Raw genomic sequence first — 23,174 nt, forward strand, 5'->3', positions numbered from 1 at the left:
TCCCCAACCCACAGCAGAGCCGCGTGCTGCTGCGAGCCCCGTTACGGTGGCATCAGGGAAGTAGAAACCCAGGTGCTGCTTGCTCTCCCTAAACCTTCCTCTGCATCCCACAGCTGCTTTCCCACAAACACCTGCACCCTGGTGCGCAGGCACCGCATCCCGCCCTGCGCCATCGCCCCGTACCGGCCCCCGGAGATGTGCCCACCCGAGCCGACCCAGCAATGCCCAGGGGCATCTGGCTGCACCAGGCCGTAGGAAATGACCGCGCTGCACTCGTCAGCCCGCTCCAGCAGAAGAAAATTAAACTGCCCTCTAATAAGCTAATTATTTCCTCACACAGGAAAAGCTGGGTGGCTGTAACGACATCTTGGGGTGCACTGGGCTCAGGGATGAGGTGGATGGTTGTGTCCAGCCAGGACCAACAGCTCAACATCCCTCCCTGGCTCAGAGCCTGCGAGGGTCCGATGCACTGGCAGCCCCACGGGCAATGCCCTAATGGGGGGTCCTGAGCTGCCCCCAGCCCTAAACCCCCACTCCTTAAAGTGAATCTCCAAGGTGAGAAGCCCAGTGTCCCCCAGGGCTGATCCAACCACTCCGTTACCACTTCATGACCCCAACCCAACGGCCCAACCACGGCGTCTCAGCCCAAGCCCCCAGCACAGCTCCCCCAGCTCGGGCATGGCCCCAGCTCCCCACAAGCTCAGCTCCAGCGCTCGGCCCCAAGCGCTTCCTGCAATGCAGTGATTAGCTACTAATCTCATTTTTTTCCACCCATAAATCAGTTCCAGACCAAATATTTACCGCGAGCATCATTTCCTCGCCAAGCAGGGCTGGTGACAGCTCTCATTATTAGGAAGGATGAGTGATTTTGGACAGAGAGAGATTTTTTTCTCTCCCTGTTTCTTTGGGGACGGGGGGGTGATGGGAAGGAATTAATAAATACACACAAACACCAGGATCCAACTGGGCAACAGGCAAGGGTGGGCTGCCTGGCTTGCCATGACCCCTGTCCTTGTCCCAAAGGAGGGGGAACAGGGACTGGACCCTCCTCCCCACCAGTATGGAGAGGAGCAGGATGTTGTGGCAGCAGCATCCTGACACAGGGTTGGGGAGGTCACAGGGACAGGGTACCCCGCTGCAAGCACCTCAACATTGGGGACAGCAGCGTCCCAGCTCTTAGGGATCCCTGAGGTGTCCCTGGGGTGGACCCAGAACAAACCTACACCTTCACCTCCCTGGTGTACAAGCACTCGGCTCTGCCTCCAGGCTTTGGGTCCTCCTTGAAGAGGCTGAGGTGGCAGTCTGTCTGTCTGCAGGAGAGCAACACAGGGACAGGATAGGGGCACAGAGCCCACAGCGTTCATGGGGAACCCGGGGTGAGCTGCAGGGCCAGGGCAAACACATGGCCAGGTTGTAAAGGACACTATTGTCCCTTTGCTGGCATCCCCCTGCTTTGGACGCCATGGGTGTCCCAGCACCGCAAACCCAGCACCGAACTGCTGCTCCATCCTCTGGTGGAGGTGATGGGGAGGGAGGTGGGAACAGCAAATAACCCAAAATCTGGAGGAAGTGAAGTCCCACGAGAGGCAGGGGATACAAACAGCACGCTGCAAAGGCATCCCGGGGTGAGGCGATGCCTCTGCAGACTCCTCCCAGCTGCTCCCAAGCAGCCCTGAAGCTACAACCACCCATTTGGGGACAAGACACAGGAGCACAGAGCCACCCCTCCCAGCTGTGCCCCCTTTGGCACTGCTTGTGCAGGGGGAAGAGTCAAACGCAGCCCTTGCTAGGAGCAGGGGTGCAGGATAAGGCCTGTCGTGGATGCTGTATGAAGGACTTGCTGCCAGGGCAGGGGTCACAGCTCCACTTCTGGCAGCCTGCTGCATCCATTAGTTTGCATCCCAACACCCTGCTGCAAACCTGGGATGGTTCCCCTCAGCCTTATGCCAGTGGCATTCCCCCAGCCCCCTGCAGCGAGGAGCATCTCCTCCCCATCAGGGTTTTGTGGGGGGTCTGAGGGAGGCATTTTGGGGGATGCCATTTCTTAAAATCATTTAAGTCAAAAAATACACTTAAGATCATCAAGCCCAACTGTCCAGAGCACCCCACGCTCATCTCAGCCCACAGGAGAAGCTCCAGGACAAGGACGATACACCAGAGCCCCCTCTCCACACCCAACTGACAGGACACTTGGGAAAACTCAGAGGACTCCAGGCTTTCTGAGAGCTGGGAGGGGACAGGCTTTGGTGACTGTGCCAGCAGGGAGCAGGACACAGCCACCATCCTTTGGGAGAGACACACCTGGGACTGCACCAACCCAGCCCTGCCGCAAAAAACCTTCACTCCTCCAGAGCACTAAGCCATTCCTAAGTTAAACCAGGCTTTTCCTACTCTGGGGGTGAAAGATCTCTTGCTTTTCAGGCAGCGAGCAGAGGTAAGGGTGTAAATCCCTGGTGGGGGGGGGGGGGGGGAAGCTACACCCCCGCCAGCCCTAACTGCCAATTCCCAGGATCCATTTAGAGCATCCTTAGCCAACATTGCCATTTTCCCTCATTTGCCCAATAAGGGGGGGCAGAGGGGGAAATGCACCAGGAGGGGGGGAAAAGCATGTAGTGGAAATCCTTTGTGGTCTTCCCAGTACAGCCTGAACCCCCCAGACCCCGCATGCTGGTGGGACTGGAGAAGCCCCCACCTCTGTGCCAGGTGCTGCTGAGCATCACCCCCTCACCAGGCCCCCAAACCTGGTGAAGACAGCAGAATCAAAACCCAATAATATCAGCTTCATTCCATTTTCCATAGGGTTAAAGCCCTGAGCCCCAGTCCCAGAGCAGGTCGGGGGCAAGCTGGACTTCCCAACTAGGAATCTCAGCCAGCAAACCTGGATGGATCAGGAGGAGCTGGTGAAGTTCAGCCAAGACACAAGCCAGGCTTGCTCCAATGCTTGGGCCCAGCCCCACAAATCTGCCCATCAAGCACCATCTCAGACCTCTCCAGAAGCTGGAAAAATTCATCCATGTGGAAAAGGGGAGCGATTCCCCTAAAGCATCCAGGAGATTGCACAGGGACACGGATGGAGGAGCAACCACAGCAGAAGGGAAACATCACGGCACAGCTCCACAGAGGGGCTCTGGAAGGGGCTGTTTAGGTGGATACACCCCCAGGAAGGGCCATTTTCCTCCAGTCACAGCTCGACAGCTGCCAAAATGAGTCTCCAGCCCGCGCCAGGAGAGGCTGCAAAGCACCAGTCAGGGGGGCAGGGGGTTAGTTATGTACCAGTTATATTTTAGTTTGGCTTTAAAAGGTTTGTGGGGGGTGAAGAAGACCACATGCAGCCCATCTCTAGGCTTAAAGCCCACCCCCTGAAATCTAGGAGACTCCCTGGGGTGACTACAGCAAGTTCCTGACACCCCTAAGGATGGCAGGGAAAGTGCTGCAGCAGGGACAAGGGCTCCTCTCCCAACGGATTCAGAGCAGATCCCTAAATCTGAACACCCTGACTGCCCCCTCTGTGCTCATCCCACCCCCATCCCTGCTGCAAGATGCTGCAAAGCCAGGCAGCCCGGGGGGTGGGGGGGACTCTGCCAGCACCAGATACCCCTCAACGTGGGGATGTCAGGCTCCCTGATGTCAAAACAGGGACAGACCCACGCAGCCATCAGCCTCCCCCCACCTTTTCTGAGGTCCCCAGCATTCAACCCTTCCCACCTTGTGAGCCCCACAGATGCCTCTGGACCCGCAGACCTCTCCCAGCATCCCATCAGCCTGCTCCATCACCTCCCACCATCCCCTAACCCTCTGCACAACCAACTCTGCAATGCTGCTCTCTGGGAGCGACTTCACACCCAGGCAGGTAAATACCAATTGTTAGGGACAGTGATGCCACCAGAGAATTTACTAAATGTATGATGATGGCTTTCAAATAAAGAAGAAGAATAAAAATAAAAATAGCCTGGCTAGTTTGAAGCACTTAATGCAAATCCCTGGAGGTGTCAATCCAGCCTGAATGGCTCATCCCCACCTGCTATGTGGAATCAGTCAAACGCTTATCACCGGCTCTGGGGAGGAGGGGGGAAATATAGAGGGTTTCAACAGGCACTGAAAAACACAAGCAGACACCCAGGACAAAGGGCCCATCACTCCTTTCAGCCCCAGCCAGGCTCTCAGCCTGGCAGGAGGGCAGGGGTGTACAGGGCATTGCGGTGTGAGCTGGGATGTAGGATGATACGGATGCTCTACGGTCCCTGATAGAAAAGGAGCCAGTGAGGATGCACAGACCTTTGTCCCCCAGCGATTCACAGGCTGGAAGAGCAGGATGCAGCAGCAAAGCAGGTGCTCACCAGGATAAGTTGGTGTATGAGGACCAAACCTAAACGTTATGTGGGGTGCAGACAGTATGGCCATGGGGCTCTTGGGTCCAGGATGCTCCCAGCATCCAACCCAGCATCCCGAAGGGGGCTCACCAACCGGCCCCCCACACCCCAGCAGCATCCAGCTCTCTGTGCCTGCTCCTTAACTAAGAGAGCAAATTCCCCCACTTCCATCTGCTCCACGGGCATTTCTCACCACTTGCCAACATCATCCCAATAAAAAAAAAAAACCAAGAAAAAAAATTAAAATCTATTTAAATTTACAGCTTGGCAGAGATGGCTGAGCTGACCCCGCAGCTAACCGCGCCAGACTATGTTTTATTCACCACTTTGCTCCTCTCCAGCACACTCCAATTTCTTTTAAAGGCAGGGAAAAGGGGTGAGGGGAAAGAGGGGGGGTGGGGAAAAAAAGAAGAAAGAAAAGGAAAATCCTCTCCTTGGTATCTCAGGTAGCTCTCTGCAAAGGATTAAAGATCACGGCTGCCTGGCCTGGCGTGCACAGCCTCGGTCAGGATTCAGCTGAGAAGATTTATGGCCTTTTGACTGGCTTAATTGCACAATATTCTGTATTAAATCAGAGGGAGGAGGAGGGAAAGTGCTTCCTTCGCTTCCCCCACACCACGGCAGCCTGCGAGGCTCTGCCCCTCCGAGCAAACAGCATCCATGGGCAGTGACACCCAAAAAAGCCCCCCAAAAGGATGACACCCCACAAGTGCCCCCCTGGGATTTTTGTGATGCAGGAAGAGCTGCCAGCTCTGCTCCATCCCTGTCAGGTTGGCACGACTGGCAAAGCCCAACTCAGGGACAGGGATTGTCCCTCTCTACTCTGCCCTCCCCAGCTGGAGTCCTGTGTCCAGAGTTGGGGCCCCAACACAAGGAAGATGTGGGACTGTTGGAGAGGGGTCAGAGGAGCCATGGGGATTATCAGAGGGCTGGAGCAGCTCCCCTACGGAGAGAGGCTGAGGGAGCTGGGCTGGTTCAGCCTGGAGAAGAGAAGGCTGCAGGGGGACCTCATTGCAGCCTCCCAGTCCCTGAAGGGAGCAGAGGAACAGGAGGGGGATCAGCTTGTTCAAAGGGTAGATAATGCCAGGACAAGGGGGATGGAGTGAAGCTGAAGGAGGGAAGGGTTAGGTTAGATATTAGGGGGAAGTTCTTTCCAGAGAGAGTGGTGAGGGGCTGGAACAGGCTGCCCAGAGAGGGGGTGGGTGCCCCATCACTGGGGGTGTTCAAGGCCAGGTTGGATGGGGTTGGAACTCTGTGATCCTTGGGGTCCCCTCCAACCCATGCCACTCTATGATTCCAAAAAACCAACCAAAACCCCAGCCAACAGCACGAGCAGCCCCAAACTGAGGGGCTTGGGCAGCCTGGACCACAGCCACCACAGCTGGAGCCATTGCAGCCAGAGGAGGAGGCACCAAGTCACCTTGGTGGGAATAAGGATGGTGCCGGCATCGCCTGGGCTCAAGGCAAGTGGGGGTAAAGCCAGAGGGTTATTTGAACCTCTCCTTCTCCATTATACACCCAGACCCCATCAAGCTCCACACAATAGTAGCTCGATATTAAAGAAAGAGAAGAGCCCATCCACCAGATGTTACATTTATCCTCCTCATTACAGTAAGAGGCAACAAACCCCTCCTCCTCCTCCTCCTCCTCCTCCAGCCAGAGGAAAAGCAGGTTCTCCCTATATCAAAGCCTCCACAGTTAAATATTTATCCAAGTACCTGTCCCCGCTTCCCCGGCCGGCTGAATTTCAAGGTTCCAGCCTCACTGATCTATTATTCTCTTTTCCTAGCACAAAGTGTAACTTTTTATTACGGCTGCAAATTATAAAGCTGGGAAGTTCTTTGAAGGGAGCTCGAGTCAAACGAGGTGGGTTTTTACTCCCCCCTCTCCTGGGACTCGTGCGGCGACGAGACGGAGCTGCAGGAGGGCAGCAGGAACGCCGCGCGGAGCAGACGCAGGCTGCTGTGTGGAAGGAGCTGGAGGAACTAATTGCCAGGATCCTGAAGCAGACCCTGTTTCTCATTAATCCTCTTCTGTTTTCTTGGTTTCCACAGTTACGTCTCTTTGAGGGACATGCAAGGGTGGTGGATGAGCACCAGCGCCTGTGGTCAACCAGCACTGGTGAGGTTGAGCCTCCTCTTGCTGGACCAGTTCCCATGCTGGTTCAAGCCCAGGGTGTCCCTGGCTTGCACCCAGATGGGTGGGTGTCTCCATCCCCAGGCAAGACCCCCTCAGCCAGGCAGGTCAGCTCTGAGCATTCCCCACCCCTCAATCAAATCTTAGACTCAGAGGATGGTTTGGGTTGGAAGGGACCTTTCCAGGTCACCCAGTCCACCCTCCTGCAAGGAGGGGGGACACTGTCAACTCAATCAGGTCGCTCAAAGCCCTGTCCAACCTCACCCTGAATGTCTCCAGGGATGGGGCACCCACTACCTCGCTGGACACCCTGTGCCAGTGTCTCACCACCCTCAGTGTAACTGATTTCTTCCTTATGACCAACCAAAATCCACCTCCTTTTAGTTTAAAACCATTGCTGCTCGTCCTACCACAACAGGCACTACTGAGGAGCCTGTCCCCATCTTCCTTATAAACACCCTTCAGGGACTGGAAGGGGCTCTAAGGTCTCCCCAGAGCCTTCTCCTGTCCAGGCTGAACCACCCAAACTCTCTCAGCCTGTCCTCACAAGAGAGGAAGGAGTGGATTGAAGACCACAGAGCTCTCCAAACCTCATTTTCCACCCACCACCATCTCTATGTTTGCAAAGCTCAATCAAGAAAGGTTGATCTACTCAAGCACCAGTTGCTTTAACACCAGAGCAGCTATGCACACACCGTCCAGGCACCTTTGCACACACCCAGGCCTGTTTTGGGAGGCTGTTCTCAAATAACTACACCCCTGGAGAGAAAAAGCACCAACTGCCCATGGCTAGAAAGCCCTGAGGTGGAGGTGGGCTGACTACATCTCTGCAAACCCTCCATCTCCAGAGAGACTTGGGGTAGCTTTTCTCTGCTGTTGGCTTCCAGGCTGCCTCTGGACCTGAGGCTGCTGATGCACAGAGGGCTTGGGTAGCTGTCTAGTTGAAAAAGCCAGGGAGGTGACATTGCTGTTTGAGAAGACCAGCGTCTCTCACCCATCTTGGTTTCCAACTAGGTAAAGGAAACCACTGGAGCATCTGGACAGCCCACCACCTGCCTGGGTGCTGGGCTGGCCACAGCGATGGGTTGGTGGGGGTTTGCAGGACAGTGACTGGATGTACTCACCAGCCTCTCCAGCAACAAAGGGGAAGAGAAGCTGCTTCAGGTCTTTCCTCCAGAGCTAAGCAGGAAGAGAGAGCTGAGAAGAGCTCAAGAGTGTCCTCCTGGCTGCATCATGACCAACAGCAGCCAGTCTCCCTCCTCCTGGTCGCCACCCCAGGACATCACCCGCTGCAGCTGCCCCCAACGTGCCCTCTGCTCCCACGTGGACACCTCAGAGGCAGCAAATTGGGCAAAGGATTGCTCTGTGGCCTCTCACCCCCACCACCACCCCCTCCCCCAGCCGTTAATCCTTATCTAAATGCATAATCACGCTCTTGGCTTTCAAAGTGGCCAGAGGAGGCTCAACTTCTCATTAAAGGACACGGTGAAAAGTTTCTCTCCCAAGCATGTTAAAGCTCCCGCTACCCTTGACAGAATACCACAGCAGTAATTAACATTAATGACATACCTAAGGAGAATCACAGCCCAGAGCAGTGGGATAATTGCAGCAGAGAGCCAGTTTGCTACGGAGGCTACCCATCACTGTCAAGACACGGTGTGCAGACCATACTTTGAGAGAGCTGGAGACAGGCCAGGACCTGGGCAAAACTCCGCAGCCCTGACTCACCAAAGGCACTGAGGTTAGTGAGAAAGATTACTTGGAAACAGGGAATTGCTGCTCTTTTTGCCCTCCAGATTCCCACACATCAACACCCTGCCCCTCACCGAAGCACCGGCCGGGTCCCTGCACTTCAGGACACCACAGGGGATGAATAACCCGATGCTGAGGATGCTGCACAGGGATTGTGGGCACGTGCTGGTAGTGTCCCACTGCATCCACCTGCTCTGAGAACATCAATCTCCTGTTCATCCTCAATGCCAAGAGCACACCTGCCTTTCCAAGCCTGGGAAATGTCAGAGAGGCAGAAGAGCTGTCTCAATGCCGCTCTTTCAAAGCCAGCCCACGCTGAATATCAAATAATTGATCTACCTGGTGGAAGGGTTGATTGGAATTGATAGGAGGGAAAAACGTCATTATCATAAAGGCTGCAGAGCAGCAGAATAAATGTCCTGTCGCTCGGTAGCATTTAAGACCAGCTCAGATGATTAACTCTGAGGAGCAGCCTGACCGCAGGCTGCTCCACGTGGTGGGAATGGCAGAGAAGACCTCTGGTTTCTGCAAGTCTATGACCTCGGTCTTTCCCCTCCCTGCCCAGATGCCCTGAGTAGGACCCCACACACTAGACATGGCCAAGTGCTGTAGGACATACCCCGTTCTCAGGGGTTTCTCCATTCTGTGGGATGGAGAAGAAAAACCCACAATGGGGAGGTGGTCAGGTCAGAGCTGGTCTAGAGTTGGAAATAATACAAGGAAAAAGGAAAAGAAAATGGATACGTGCACTATCTGTAACCAGATCAGATGTGAACTTCACATCTGCCTCCACCCACCCAGGATATCCTCATCCCAATCTTGAAAACCAGCACCCTAAAGCAACCTTAACGTCAGTGAGGCTAAAGGCAAGGAAGCCAACAGCCATAAAGCTCTGGACAAACAGACCTTCTCACCAGAACACCTCACCCTATCCGCATCCACGCCTTGAATGCAAATGCAACAATACAGGATAAGGCAACTTTATTGAAAACTTACCCAAAAACAAGCTGCCTTAAGCTAGAGGAGCCTCCTCCCTGCCCAAACCCTAGGTACACCACAAGAACTGCACGTCCTCCCCAGCAGCTGCTTCCCTTTAGCCCTCAGCATTTCCTCTGGGGCTCAGCTCAGGCAGGTCACGCTGCTTTAATTCCCCATTCCAACGCCCTGACCTTCCTTCCCCAGCTGCTCGCTGGAGGCCATCCTTTGTAGGCCATGGAGCTCATGGATTTGGCCAGGCACCAGCATGGCAAAAGGAACCACCTCTAGAAGCAGACAAGGTTTTGGGCTCACCTCTTCCAATGGGACTAAGGTTGAAGACCACCTACCCACCGGTGTTGGGGGCAGGACACCCCAAAGCAGATCTTCCCTCCAAAGAGTGATTTTGACCAACCCTTCCAAGGGTTAACACACACTCAACTCTTAACTAGCTGGGTTTTTGTTCCCCAGCTAATGTATTTTTAAGAGGTGGTTTGTTGTTGTTTTTTTTTCCCCCCTGACTTCTTGCTGATGAATAATCATTAACTATCCATGAAAGATTTAAATGGCCCGTGGAATTCATGAGGTATTAAATGGGCATTATATTATCAACCACTCTAAATGTTTTGTTTCCGTTTCAGGACCATTCATGAGCTGTTTATGGATTGTGGATTTATGGAAGCCAGGGGATCTTTTTAGGAGTAATGTTCCGTACCCCAGAGTTACGGTCAACAGCTGGAGGCTCCATGTAGGAAAATCTGAGGCTGTAAGCTCAAAAAAAAAAAATTAACCCCTGCTTCAGAAGGTCTTAGCATAAAAAAAGGATGGATTAAACCCACAAAACAAGCTCCAAAACACACAACACAAGCAAACTTATGGGCTGGCATTGAAGGTCAGGCGGTACGGGGTGGCCTTGCTCCAGAGAGGACCTGGTCGCTGCTACTGCTCTCCCAAATATATGGTGGTGGTTTACTTTGTGCTTGCACTGAGGTGGAAAAATACATGGGGGCAGCCCTGTGGCACCCCAACAGATTCCCTCCATCAACACTGACCCACAGCTCACGGGGAGAGAGCTTTTGGCCTTTTCCAAGGGCACCCCTGGCTCCCCAGAGCCCATTTCAGTCCACCCTGAGATGGCACATGGGAGATAAACCAGCCTGAGGGACACCAAACTCCCTCTTGGGTGGGTTTCAGATGGGTCCCTACAGAGAACAGTCTGCAAAGAGGCAGTACAGGGGTCAATTAATGGCCTCAAGTTGCACCAGAGGAGACTCAGGTTGGATATTGGGAAAAATTTCGGCACCAAAAGTGGTGAAACCTTGTAAGAGGCAGCTCATGAAGGCAGTGGAGTTGCCATCCATGGAGGTGTTTAAAAAACAGATAAACAAGGGGCTTCAGGAGATGGTTTAGTGGTTGCCATGGTGTAGGGGTGATAGTTGGACTTGATGAACTCAAAGACCTTTTCCAACCTTGATGATTCTATGAAATCTAGACCCAAAGTCACCTGAAGAGATCCCACCCAGCTCTTAGTGTCCCTAGCAGTTTCCCTGAACCATCACCTCTCCAGGTCCAGCACCTCTTTCCACAGTGGGACAGAAATTCCAGGGAACAGAAAGTCACAATCCAAAGCAAACCAGGAGCCCACTGGCACAGCTACAGCCAGGAAGGGTTGACCAGACAAAGCCTGAATCCCTTCTCCAGGGATGAGCTCCATCCTATGTTTGACATCAGGAGGAAACCTCAGCGAGCGCAGAGGACTCAGTGCCCACAGAAGTTATGACACTAAAAAAACCCAGCCCCACCAACCCTACAATACATACAGACATACCATATTATAGGAATTAGCCCCAAAAAGCCACTTCTCCCCTGTGCTGGGCAGAGCGTTCACCACCATCCAGCTGAAATCTCAGCATGAGGCTGCTGGGAAAAAAGCGGGGGAAAGAAGAAGCTGCCTCTTTAACGTACTAATTACTATCCCGAACCGCTAATGGGATTAGCAAAGGGGATTTAGTGGTTGCCTCCTGAAAAATCATTAAGTGCCATTAGAGAAAATTAACCTCCCCAGTTCCACGAGCGGCTTTCGGGAGGCCGGGTCCTTCCGCACCCGCACGACGAGCCCCGGTAGGACGTGAGCGCAACGGAGCCCAACCAACGCCGGGTCTTCCTTTCCTCTGCTAATTCTCTAACTGTGAGCAGACCTTGCCCAGCATCACCAGGATGGGGAGCACCAGAAGGGGGGGGGGGGGGGTGTCACACAACTGGATGCAGTCAGCCAGGGAGCAAAGGAAGGCAGAGATCTGTGATCACAGGATCACGGAATCCCAGGGGTTGGAAGGGACCTCCAGAGCTCATGGGGTCCAACCCCCTGCCAAAGCAGGGTCCCTAGGACAGGGTACACAAGTCGGCATCCAGATGGGACTGGAATCTCTCCAGAGAAGGAGACTCCACACCCCCCTGGGCAGCCTACAAATGATGGGGGGGTGGACAGGGATAGGGATGTGACCACATTCACGCAAACCCCATGGAACGGTTTCTTCCTCCACTCCCTCTCCTTCTCTTTCCCCTCGCGAGGAAGTCAAGGTGCCCCATCCCCACCCGTGTCCAAACCTCATCCCAGATCCATGTCAGGGTGACCCAGGGCATGCAATGACCACATCAAGGATCAAGCAGTTGTGGGGTAGGAGGAGGGGGGTAACCAAAGGCGGTGGTGAAACCCACAGGGTTAGCTTGGATCGGATGCAGGAGAGGAGACAGGCTGGGTGCACGGCTCCGCTGCCGGGAACAGGGGGGATGCTCGCTGGGGTGGGACCAAAGTAAATACTGGTGCCTGAGCAGGGTGGGGCGTGGGGAGGGAAGGCAGCCTGACACAAGACATCGTCCAGCTGAAAGAAATCCACTTCCCAAAGTTAAAAGCCTGTAGAGACAGCAAGCGCCCGGCCCAGGGGAGGGAGGACGACAGCCACCGCGGACGTGACGGGGGAAACAAGTGACACCGTGATGCTGCGGCCACCGGATACATCTGCCATCCCAAATTCTCACTACCCCAACAAGGGGACAACAGGGTCTGGCAGCAGGAGCACCCCACATAGGGAGTGGATTTTAACCCTTTGTGTGCCCCCCAGCCTCTCCCCCCCCCCCCCCCCCCCCCCCAAGCACCACGGCTGCCCCCAGGGCCAGGCAGGGGTGTCTGTCGGCAGGCTGTCACCCAGCCAAGCCACAGAACTGGTCCCAGCACATCTCTCTGGGAACCCTCTCTGAGCTCCTGGCCTTCCCCCCAACACCCCCAGGCCCCCAAATCTGAGGACACAGTTTGTCCCAGTCCTGGGTTGGGATGCTCGCAGGGACCACCCGTGCTCCATCCCAATGCACCCCTGGGCAGAAGGGACGATGCCCGGAGGAGGCAGGAGAAGAGGTTTCTGAGCACGGCCACCGAAAGGACCCACGGGAGATGGAGACGGAGTGCGTGGGTGCCGGGGAGCCCTTTCCCTGCACAGCAGCAGCCTCTGCCGGCGCCCAAGCCGCAGAGCAAGGGCTGCGGGAAGGAGCTCTGGCACGCCCGAGGAGCCTTCCGCAGCCACCCTCAGGGATGGGAGAGACACGGGAGAGGCCTCCAGAATATAAAGCGTGGTAGATATATATATATACACATATATATATAAAAATACAATCCCACGTTTCAGCTTCAAGATAATTCCTCCCACCTCACTCTCGCCCTCGCAGCGCTTTCAGCTGGGTCACACATCCCCATGACACAGGTATGAAACCCACCATCCAGGCCACCCGTGGCACCTGTGGTGACCCTGGTGCTCCCTACCCACCCCACACTCCAAAGCAAGGTCTTGAGGGGCAAAGTAGCCCCAGTCCCAACAGCATCCCCAGTCCCAATAACATCCCCCCTGAGAGCTACAAGGGCTTTTTTCTACCACAAAACTCAAAAAACAACCAAAACCAAATAAAAAAGACACCACACCCCAACATTTAGGGACCAGAGCACATCTCCAAGAGAACCAGGATGGAATTCACCACCCAGAAGCCCTCCCACCACCCCAGGACACCCGCTTACTTGGGGGTGTGTGCCTCGTCCACGCGATGCCCCAGCTGGAACTCGTGGGACTTGCTCCGGTGCAGCGCGGTGAAACCAGGGATGAGATGGATCAGCTTTCGTGACGAGGGCGGGGGCGTCCCGGGGGGCTTCAGTTTATTCCTCCGTCGCACCGGCGGCGTGCCCGGCGGCGTCATGGTGGTCACGATGTTGGGGGTACGCGGAGGGGTGTGAGCAGCGTGTCGTTGGCGCGGGGAGGGCGGCAGGGAGCGGTGGCCGGACTCTACGGGTGGGCACAGCCCCGGGTGCCCCTCCACGGTCAGCCTGTCCACGTGGGTGTACATAGGTCCATGGGGCGAGCCCGCGTGGCAGTGATGCTGCCCACACTTGGGTTGGACCTTGGGGCTCTGCGAGAGGTGCGTCCTGCCCCACTGTCCCGGTTCCGGCTGGCACCCGGGGCTGTTCTCCTTCCCCGGCTCCGTCGTGGGCCATTGGATGGTCCAGTCCTGCTTGGAGAGGCTGCCGCCTGCCACAGAGCACACAGACACAGCCATGAAGCTCCAGCACCACATCCCACCCCCATCCACCACCCCTCCAGCTCCAAAACACCAGCAAGGACCTTCCCCACATCGTGCACAGGCGAAGTCTAGAGGCGTGTGCTCTGCTGACCCCCACACACACATGCACCCCCACCACACCCCAAAACGTGGCACAGGGATGGGATCCCCAAGGCTGATGTCCCCCTCTCACCCATGCAAAGCCCCCTGCCCATCCCCATACCAGCCAGTTGTGCTATTTGCATAAAGGAAGGGGGACTGTAATTAAGCTGGGCTCATCTCTGCATCTAATTATTCATCTCCACCGGCGCGGAGATGAGTGAGGAGCTGTCGGTGGCAGCTTCAGAGCACCAAAGCCATGGACCCAACTGATGGTCCCTTTGCTGACGCCTTTTGATCGTCCCCATGAAGAAACCCAACCTAAACCCCTAATCTCTCTATTTCCAAGAGGCTCCTTCCCCATCCCTTTTTGATTATTAATTGCCTGGCCTCCTCCTTCTCCAGACTTTTCAAGGGGAATGTTTTATTTCAGGTTCCACAGGGAAAAGTCAAGGAGGAAAGGGCTTTGGAGATGAAAGTTTTAGGAGGGGGGGAGAAAAAGGGGAGGGGGCAGTGAGAAGTTTTCCTGGATCATTCTCCCAAAGCTGAAAATAAAAATTAAAAAATAAAGCAAGTCCTGTCCAGCTGCCTTTAGAGGTGTTTCTCCTGCAGCCACACAAACCTTTTCAACCTAGTACAAAAGTTAACCCCCTTCCTCATATTTTTATTAATTATGGGGGGGTGGAAACAATCCCTGCGGTAGGAGAGCCTGACCTCTGCTGGAATGCTCCACATGGACAAGCCCCCTCCTCAGCCCAGCAGCCAGGCTGCCCCCTCACACCCCCCACCCCAGACCATCAGTCCCCAAGGCTAGTGACTCCCCAGGGTGACACAAGTGAAGGATAACACCACGCCAGTAATTAATCCCCCCCTCCCAAACTGCTTAATTAACCTGCACCCAGGGGGGTTGGCATGCATATATGCAAATGGAGGAGCTCCCCCATTGGTTGCTCTGCATGCATAGATTTACATAACTCCAAACTGCCCGGATGCTGCAGGCCCAGCAGCATCCCCAGGCTCCCTGCAGTAATTAGCGGCGGTTAACGAAGGATGAGAGCCAAGGCTGCATCTCCGTGCGTGTGTCCGTGTGTCCCTCCCCCTGGTCCCTGTTGCCATCCCACTCAGATGCTCAACTGCACCGTAACAGGACTGAGAGTGACAATAACCCAGCGTGGGGCTGGTGGGAGCATCCAGGCTAAAAATACCTGGGATAAGCTGGGAAAATATGTTTCCCACACAGGGCAGCACCCAGGCACGCTGCAGGCAGCGGGTGCTCGGCTCGTCGGGATAGACCTCAGCTGGGAAGGCAGGAGAAAGTGGGAAATAACAATGAAGAAACAAAACAATACACCCACCCACCAAGCTCATCCTTCTGCAGAGCACGTTACACACCACTGGATTTCACTCACCCCCTTCCCAAGGAATCACTGCTCTGCCAGAGCCCATTCCCAGCTGGAAAAGCAAGGGGAGAGCTTGCCCAAAAGCAAACTCCCCTTCATCCCCATCCCCTGTCATCCCCCCGCCACCTCAGCAGGTCTCAGACCAGGTGTTGTGTTCCGAGGGGGGATATTAACAGCAGATTGAAACAAGCATCAGCTATGGTCACCCATCGTCTCTCCAGCCCCACCAGCAGCCTCTTCTCCCCCTCTGAGTCCCCCCTTCCCCAGCTGCCACCAAGTCCCGGCCACCAGCGCACAGGGGGAGATGCTCCCCTCGGCCAAACTGGGGTTCATTCAGCCCCTCGGTGCCACTGTCACCTCCATCTCCTTCACTCCGTGGTGCTTAATTAGGGAAGAAGCTCTTGCTGAACCTCTCTGGTAAAATAAACAGGAGAAACTCCTGGAAGGATGCTGAGAGGAGCACCTGCCATTGGGATGCAGCTCAGAGATGGAGGAACGGGAAGAGATGGGTAAATGTCACCTGGGGGGCGGGGAAATAAGTGGGTTTTTCCCTGTTCCACAAGACAAATAGAGAGTTCTGCTTTGATTCCTGAAATAAAGCATCAGGAATAATTTGCTGTCCCTTTGGGAGCTGGGGGCAGCAGGTCCCATCCAAAGGAGGAGCTGTACCCGAAGCAGCCCCGCTCCCCGATGCTCCTTAGGGGATGCTGTGGTCACTGGCTTTCCTTCCCCACCCTAGAACCCCAAACAGAGCCACACTTGAAACGGGAGCAAGACCTCTGCAAGGGGAAACCCCCCACAGCCACAGACACCTCCCACAGCACCTGCATCCCCTCCAAGCCCCCCACCCTGGGGCAAAACAAACCCCACACATCCATCAACCTTTAAGCTTTCAAATTTACACCAAAAGAGGATGCTCAGTGCTTTATTTTCCTGACACAAATCACCTGCAGCACTCCGAGGGTCAGGACACCCCATAAATATTCAATTCTGAATCATTTTTCCCCCTCCATCCTCCCTGCCCTTAGGACACCCAATAACCTCCGCGTACAGTCATGGCCATCAGCTCCTCACCCCCAGCTCAGCTCTCACCCAATATTAAATTAATCCCTCTTTGAGCTCGAGACCAACACCCCAGCTGCTAATAACATCCCACTGCCCAGTGTAAGGCTTCAGAGCCGAGAAAAATCCAATACAGGCTCGTTAACACCATCAGGAGCGAGTTTAGGACAGGATTGCCACTAGATAAGATAAATACAACAGGCTTTGGGTTTATAAGCCACTCCGGGGCTTTCCCTGCCACTGGAGCTGCCCCCAGGCCACTCAGTTTGGGAAGGGGATCCTTCCCCACCACCAAACCCCATTCCCAGGGAAATTAATCGCCATTTAAGGGCTAAACCAGCATCCTGCTTCCTCCCTGCCTCCTCCCCAGCCCCCGCGCCGAGGCAGAATTGGCCTGGGAAATTAGATGTCTTTAATTAACGGCTCGATAAATAGAGATTGATGGAAAAGGTTAATACTGTACCTCATTCCTGCTTTATTAATACTAATCTTGGCTTCTAGAAAATCGAGCGCTGCTGCACTTGCAAAGAAATTACACGATGTTTTAAAGAGGCAGCAACTTGTTCATTAATTATGTTTTCGGAGCAGGAGCGACTCCCTGTCTGCAGGGAGATGGAAACCAGACAACCAGCCACAGCCATCACTGCACAGTGCAGCTGGAGCTCCTTCCAGAGGGGCTGAGATAACCCCATGGTCCCAAGATCCCGGCGCTGGGACCCAAGGGATTGTCACTGCTGCCCTGGGATGCTCTTTAACATCCCCCCTCACCACCCCCCAGCACCCAGTCGCTAAGCACCCAGCAGGTAATTTGGAGAGAGGGTGGGTGGTGGGTTGGATGGAGCCCCTGGGAGGGACACCAAAGGGATGCATGAGAGCTATGCCAACTCTCCAGCCACCACGGACCTTCCTCAGCCGAGTTTGCAGAGGGACCACAGCTGGTGGCTGGTCACCAAGACATGGAGAGGTACCACCACTCCCATCGTCCCACCCGTGGAAGAGGTGGGGGGGAGGCTGTGCTCCCCCTCTCCCCTGTGCTCCCTCTCTCCTCCCTCTCTCTGTCCCAGGGGGACATTTGACCAGGGAAAGGCTCTGCCAGGCAGGGAAACAGCAGCACAGAGGCAGGAAACATGGAGCTGTGCTGAGTGGGACTCAGAGACCCCCTGCCGACCTGGCTGGAATTTCCACATCCAAACCCTCCAGAAATTTAGGGAGATTCGGGCTCCTGCACCCCTCAGGGGCTCAACAGTGCCCCGAGCTGCCAGTCCCCTCCCTGTCCGTGCCCAGGAGTTTCATGGCAGGGACTCACGCCAGCGAGCAGTGCCAGGGACTGTTGGGCTGCAGAGCCCAAGCCTTTGGCCCCGGAGGAGCAGGAACAGCCACCGCAGCATCGCTGCGATGCCAGAGGGACAAACAGACACCCCCCCCCCCCCCCGAATCCCCCAACAAGGAGCAGCGTGATGATGGATGAAGTTAAATGGAGCGCTGGGGAAGGCAAAGGTCTGGAGAGCAGCGAGGTCCCTCCCGCAGGGACCTGACGAGCCCAGTCCCACCAGGAGGGCTGCCAGCCCCATCACCTGCCCCATTAAAAAGCAAATCGAGCATCCCACACCCTGCACTGGGGGCGGTGTGGCTGTGTGTCCCCTCCCCAGTCTCAGCCAGCCAGAAAGGAGGAGCAGAAGATGTTTCAGCATCTTCACCGCAGCTGCTGAGCCAAAGGCTGGTGTGGCTTTTCCAAAGCACAGGTCCCACGGGGGGGTGCAGGGGGGTCCCCTGGGCCGAGAGAACGGAAGGGCAGGATGCAGGATGCAGGGGCTGGGCTGCAAGTCAAGCAGTCTGTTTGCCACGGGCTTTAAAAGCCTTTAAACAAGGCGCAGGCTGAGCACCTTCCCCAGGCTCTGAGGGAGCACCGGGGCCCTTCCTCAAACAGCGGAGAGACTTAGCCAAATGCCAAAGGGAAGGAGGGCGGAGGCACGGCCCGGAGCCGGATTTAGGGAGTTAAGGAGCGCAGGGGGACTCGTGCTCCGTGGGAAATGTCAGGTCAGCTTCAGCCATCCTCACCTTGCTGCTCCCACACGGGGGTGGAAGCGGCTGGTACCCTGCTGCTGTCACCCCTGACACACAGGAAGCCCAGGGGGGCTGCAGGAACCACAACAGGTGGGAATATTCAAGACCACCCCAGACACGACCATGTACAACCTGCTCGAGGTGGCCCTGCTGTGGCAGGGGTTGGGCTGGGCGATCTCCAGATGTCCCATCCAACCCCCACCGAAACCCCTCGGGGCAGGAGCTGAGATCCCCCTGTCTGGGACATGTCATTCCAAGCGATGGTAACACGGGGACACTGCTGGTCCCTGCGATTTGCCCCCCACAGAAACCACGTCACATGTCACATCACCCCCCTCACGGCTCTGTGCCCCCCCATCCCCCATCCCAGGGGGTGCTTAGGATCCAGAGAGCCCAAGGGAAAATCCAGCAGCGACCCCCCAGCAGGACTCATCTGTGACCCCCCCAACCCCTGGGATGCAGCTACACTGGAGGAGCCCCTCTAGAGGGCACAGGAGCCAGGCAGAGGGGTTGGGGCCCCCCAAAGCCCAGGGGGGTCTTGCAGGATGGGGGGATCCTAGAGAAGGATCCTGCCAGGTCAGGACTCCCAGCAGCACCGCAGCTAAGCCAGCATGCTACCATCTCCCTGAGGGGCACATACCTAGAGAAGAGCCCCCCCAGCTCCCAAACCTGACCTCACCACCAGCAGCCCCAGGAAGGGAGACCCCTGGTGCCCAGCCAGCACCACCCAGCGAGGCTCGGCTGGCCGGGGACAAAGCGCCAGGAGAGCCCGATCCTGCCCGGCCACTGGCTGCACCGCTCGCCCCTTCCCCAAGCAAACCTGGTCCTCGCTGCAGCCCCCAGCCCCTGTTCCAGTCCCCCCTCCTCTGCTCCAGCCCCCCAGCTTCAGCACCCCCAGTACTCTGCTCCAGCCCCCCAGGTCCAGCCCCCCTACTCCAGCCCCAAAACCTCCCCCAGCCCTTTGCTCCAGCCCCTCAGCTCCAGCCCCCACCAGTGCTGTGCTCCAGCCCCCCAGGTCCAGCCCCCAGCCCTTTGCTCCACCTCCCCCAGTGCTCTGCTTCAGCCCCCCCCCCAGCTCCAGCCGCCCCCCCGAAAGCTGGAGCCGCTCCCGCGTCGCGCAGCCGCCGCCGCAGCGCGGAGCTCTGCTGCCACCGCCCGGGGACCCGCCAGCCCGGCACCCGCACCCAGGCACCCGCGGCCCCGCCGGCATCCCCCGGAGTCCCTACACCCACCCGGCGCCGGGGGAGGGTGAAGCGGGACTACCGCACTCCCTGGGGAGGGGGGTTTCGCTCCGGGACCAGCCGGGAAGCGACCGGAGCTTGCCGAGTCTCAGGGGCTCCCCGAACCCCCAACCCTCCCCCTCCAGGGCGGCTGGCTTTGCTCTTGCAAGCAAAAGGGGCCCGGAAGGGTAGGGGGGAGTGTGTATAAAGCACTGCGCCCTCCTAGGGCAAAACCTCCCTGCAGAGAACTAACAACTCATCACTCCTCCCCCTCATGCCACAGGGATGCACCAGAGCCAACGTGTCCCCCCACGGGCAGCGAGTACCCCCCATCCCCTGGTGACACAGGAGCCCTGCATCCCAAGGGGAAAACCTGATGCACTGAAGCCACGCCGCTGGTATCACCCTGATAAGAGGGTGCCACCCACCCCCCCAAAGCGACTCGAGGGGTAGGAGGGTGCCCGACTCACCGGACTTGTGGACGCTGCGCAGGCAGGAGAGGGAGGCGTTCAGGCGGGCACACTCCTCGCTGTTGGCCCCGAACTTCTCCACGGTGGCACAGACCTGGTCATCGGTCATGTCCAGCAGCTCCTCCAGGCTGAGCTGCCCGGGAGCGATCTCCTGATGAGAGGAACGGGGCAGGACTGAGCAGGGGGAAGAAACTGCCCTGGAACATCCGCTAAACCAGCATCTCAGGGTGCTCAGCTGAGCAGCTGTTCCCTCCTGCTGCCCCGCTTGGGTCACAGACCCAAACCCATCCATTTTCCACCCCAATCCCTGAGGACCCAGTGTAAGCCTCAGATTTTACCCCCAGGTTTCACGCTGTCTGAGGCATATCCAGACCCCACTCAACACCAGGACATCTGGGGGCACCATGGAAGCCTGTCCTGGGCATACCTGGGGACAGGAGTATCTCCAGGTGTCACTCCTTCCCCACACCAATCGCCTACACGAGCCCAGAGCATGGCAGGAGGATGCTGTGACCTGTCGTGGCCACTACCAGGCTGTGACAGGGTCATGGGGGCCACACAGGTGGCAGCACCCACGAGGTCCCCCTGGAACCTGTGTCCTTCACTGAGGTGTCCTCGCTGTGAGTGGAGCAGAGCTGGGATAGCCCTGGCCCATGTGTCCCACCCGAGGCTCACAGCACCTTTCCACACAGGACAAGGACCTGTCCCTCTTCTGGTCTCCCACCCTGCTCCCCACCACCAGCCCCAGGACCACCATTCCCCTCCAGCCTGCCCCAAGACACAAACACACCTCAAGCCAGTCTCCACCTTGAACAAACATCCCACCCCATCCCTTGCCCAGTTTTGCTCAAGGATCCCACAGACCCTGGGGGAAACAAATACAACCAGAGGGTTTCAGCACCCAAACCTGGAGCAGGGCCCTTCCCAGGGTGGATGATGCCCAGCCCTCACCTCCATCACCTCCTTGCGGATGTCGACGATGCGGAACCAGTGCAGGAGCTGGGGGAAGCCCTCCAGCTTGGCATTGCGCTCCTGCAAGGCCACCTTCCTCTTGCACGACAGCTGCCGGCTGAAGTACTTCACCAGTTTGCTCTGGAAAAAGAAGGAGAAAGCCCCATGGAACTCTCTGCCATGACCCATCCCCCCACCACCACCCCACAGCAGGATGGGGTGACCACAGGCAGGTTGGGCTCTGACCATCCCCCCTCCCCATTCCATCCCCAGGGCACGTGGAGACCCTCCTGCCCTCAGAACACCTCCTGGTACCTGCTGCCAGGGGCTCCTTTAGCATCAAGCTGGATGTCCATAGGGTGAATTCCCCCCACACACCCCCACCCCAAACCAAAAAAAAGCCCTTTCTCAGCTCCTTTATGGGGTTAAAACCTGGATTCTTCATCTCTGGGGACAGAGTTGCCACCAAACTGACCCCACAGTGGACGGATGAGGAGCAAGGATGGAAGACACAGGGACATTGCTTCTCCCACACACCAACACAAACACCAGCCTCTCCCAGCACCCAGAGGACACACTCCCCTCTCTTACACCCAGCTTGGCCCAAAACGACCCTCCCAAGCATCCCCCCCACATCATCACACAGTGCCAAGGCTTGGATGCTCCTTACCCTCCTTCAACCCCCATCTACCCCATCCCTCCTTCCTCCCACTGCTCTTCATCATCGCAACCAGACCCATCGACTCTTTGCCCATCCCTCCACTGACCATCCCCCCTCCCCATCCCTCCCACCAGGAGGCCAGAAACACCCCGTTAGCAAACGCAGCCTGACAGCTCCCAAAATAAAGCCGCGGAGTGCCTGGCCTCCTTTCCCAGGAATATAGAGCAGAGGGACCTGCTGGGATTTCCTGCTCCTGCTTTTCCAGCTGGGTGATTCCCCATCACTGGCAGCACTAGTTGGTGCCGTGCCCCTGGCCCGCCACCCCTCCCCATGCACCCCAAAAATAGATGAGCTCAATGGTTTGGAACAGAGAGATGAGGGAAGAAGCTCCATCACGGCATCCTGGGGGTTGGGAGAGCACCCCCGTCCCTCCCAGCCCCTTCCCTCAGCAGTACCCAGCAGTCATGGCCATGGCACTGGGTGCAACGAGGTGTGGGTGAGCAGAGGGGGGGGAAACTCAGCCCCCTCGTGCCCACCCATCACAGTTGGGGTGAGAAAGGTGTGAATCAGGCAAAAAACAGCCCTCTGGTTTGGGGGGGGGGGGGACATGGAGCAGCGTGGGTACAGGAGAGGCTGGTGGTCCCCATCCCAGCCCTGATGTCCCATCAACATCACCATCAGCATCACCCACCCAGGAGACAGCTCTGCCCAGACCAGGCAGCATCTCCCAACATGGCTAATGGCCATGGAGGTTAATTACCAACAATTAATACCCCAGAGAGAGCCAGGGCTACAGAAGCAAACAGCTGGGGGGTGACAGAGCCCCCCCCCCCCCCCCCAGGGTTCTCTGGACTCACCAGCACCCTGAGAAGCTGCTGGCTCTGCTTGTTAACAAAAAACACTCTCCTAACACAGACCATCAAAGGGTTTCAGGGTCAGACCTGACCACACACCCTAAACGCACCCCAGGTACCCACAACACCAACAGGCACCCTGAAAGCACACAGAAGTGGCTCTGGGTCCCCCCAAAAACTGCTTCAGATGCACAGAACCCAAACACAACCAAAAACCTTCCAGAAAACCCCTCTCCTCCATCCCCACCTGCCCGTTTTCACCTGTTCTTCCTCACCAGTGTCCCTGAGCAGGGATGGAGCTGGGGACTGGGCACCACCATGCACTGGGAGCTGAGAAAGGAGGAGGGAAGTGGAGGGAGGAACTTTAATTTCCAGGCTCCAGGTGGGGGGAAATTCACCCCCACCCACGCCTGGAGAGACCAGAGGGGTCATCATTAGTGCAAACGAGGACCCAGATGGGACCCTCACCCTGCCCCCCAGGTGTGGGTTGATGCTCTGGGCCATGGGTCTCCTCAGATTTGGGGGGAGGGAAGAACCAGCCCAGTAAACCTCTGCAAAGCC

The 23,174-nt window shown here is 56.7% G+C and overlaps 1 protein-coding gene across 1 annotated transcript in view; it reads right to left on the minus strand.

Moving 5' to 3' along the window:
- Window positions 1-23,174, minus strand: part of KSR2 (kinase suppressor of ras 2) — a gene marked incomplete at both ends in the record, with an annotated part of 78,928 nt that overhangs the window by 50,778 nt on the left and 4,976 nt on the right. The window contains 3 exons of the mRNA XM_084271905.1: window positions 13,297-13,801; window positions 20,148-20,298; window positions 21,099-21,239. Of these exons, the coding sequence (XP_084128031.1) occupies window positions 13,297-13,801; window positions 20,148-20,298; window positions 21,099-21,239 (797 nt within the window). The remainder of the gene's footprint in view (window positions 1-13,296; window positions 13,802-20,147; window positions 20,299-21,098; window positions 21,240-23,174) is intronic.

Source organism: Gallinula chloropus (assembly GCF_964237585.1).
Source record: "Gallinula chloropus genome assembly, chromosome: 17".
In the NCBI taxonomy this organism is placed as follows: Eukaryota; Metazoa; Chordata; class Aves; order Gruiformes; family Rallidae; genus Gallinula; species Gallinula chloropus.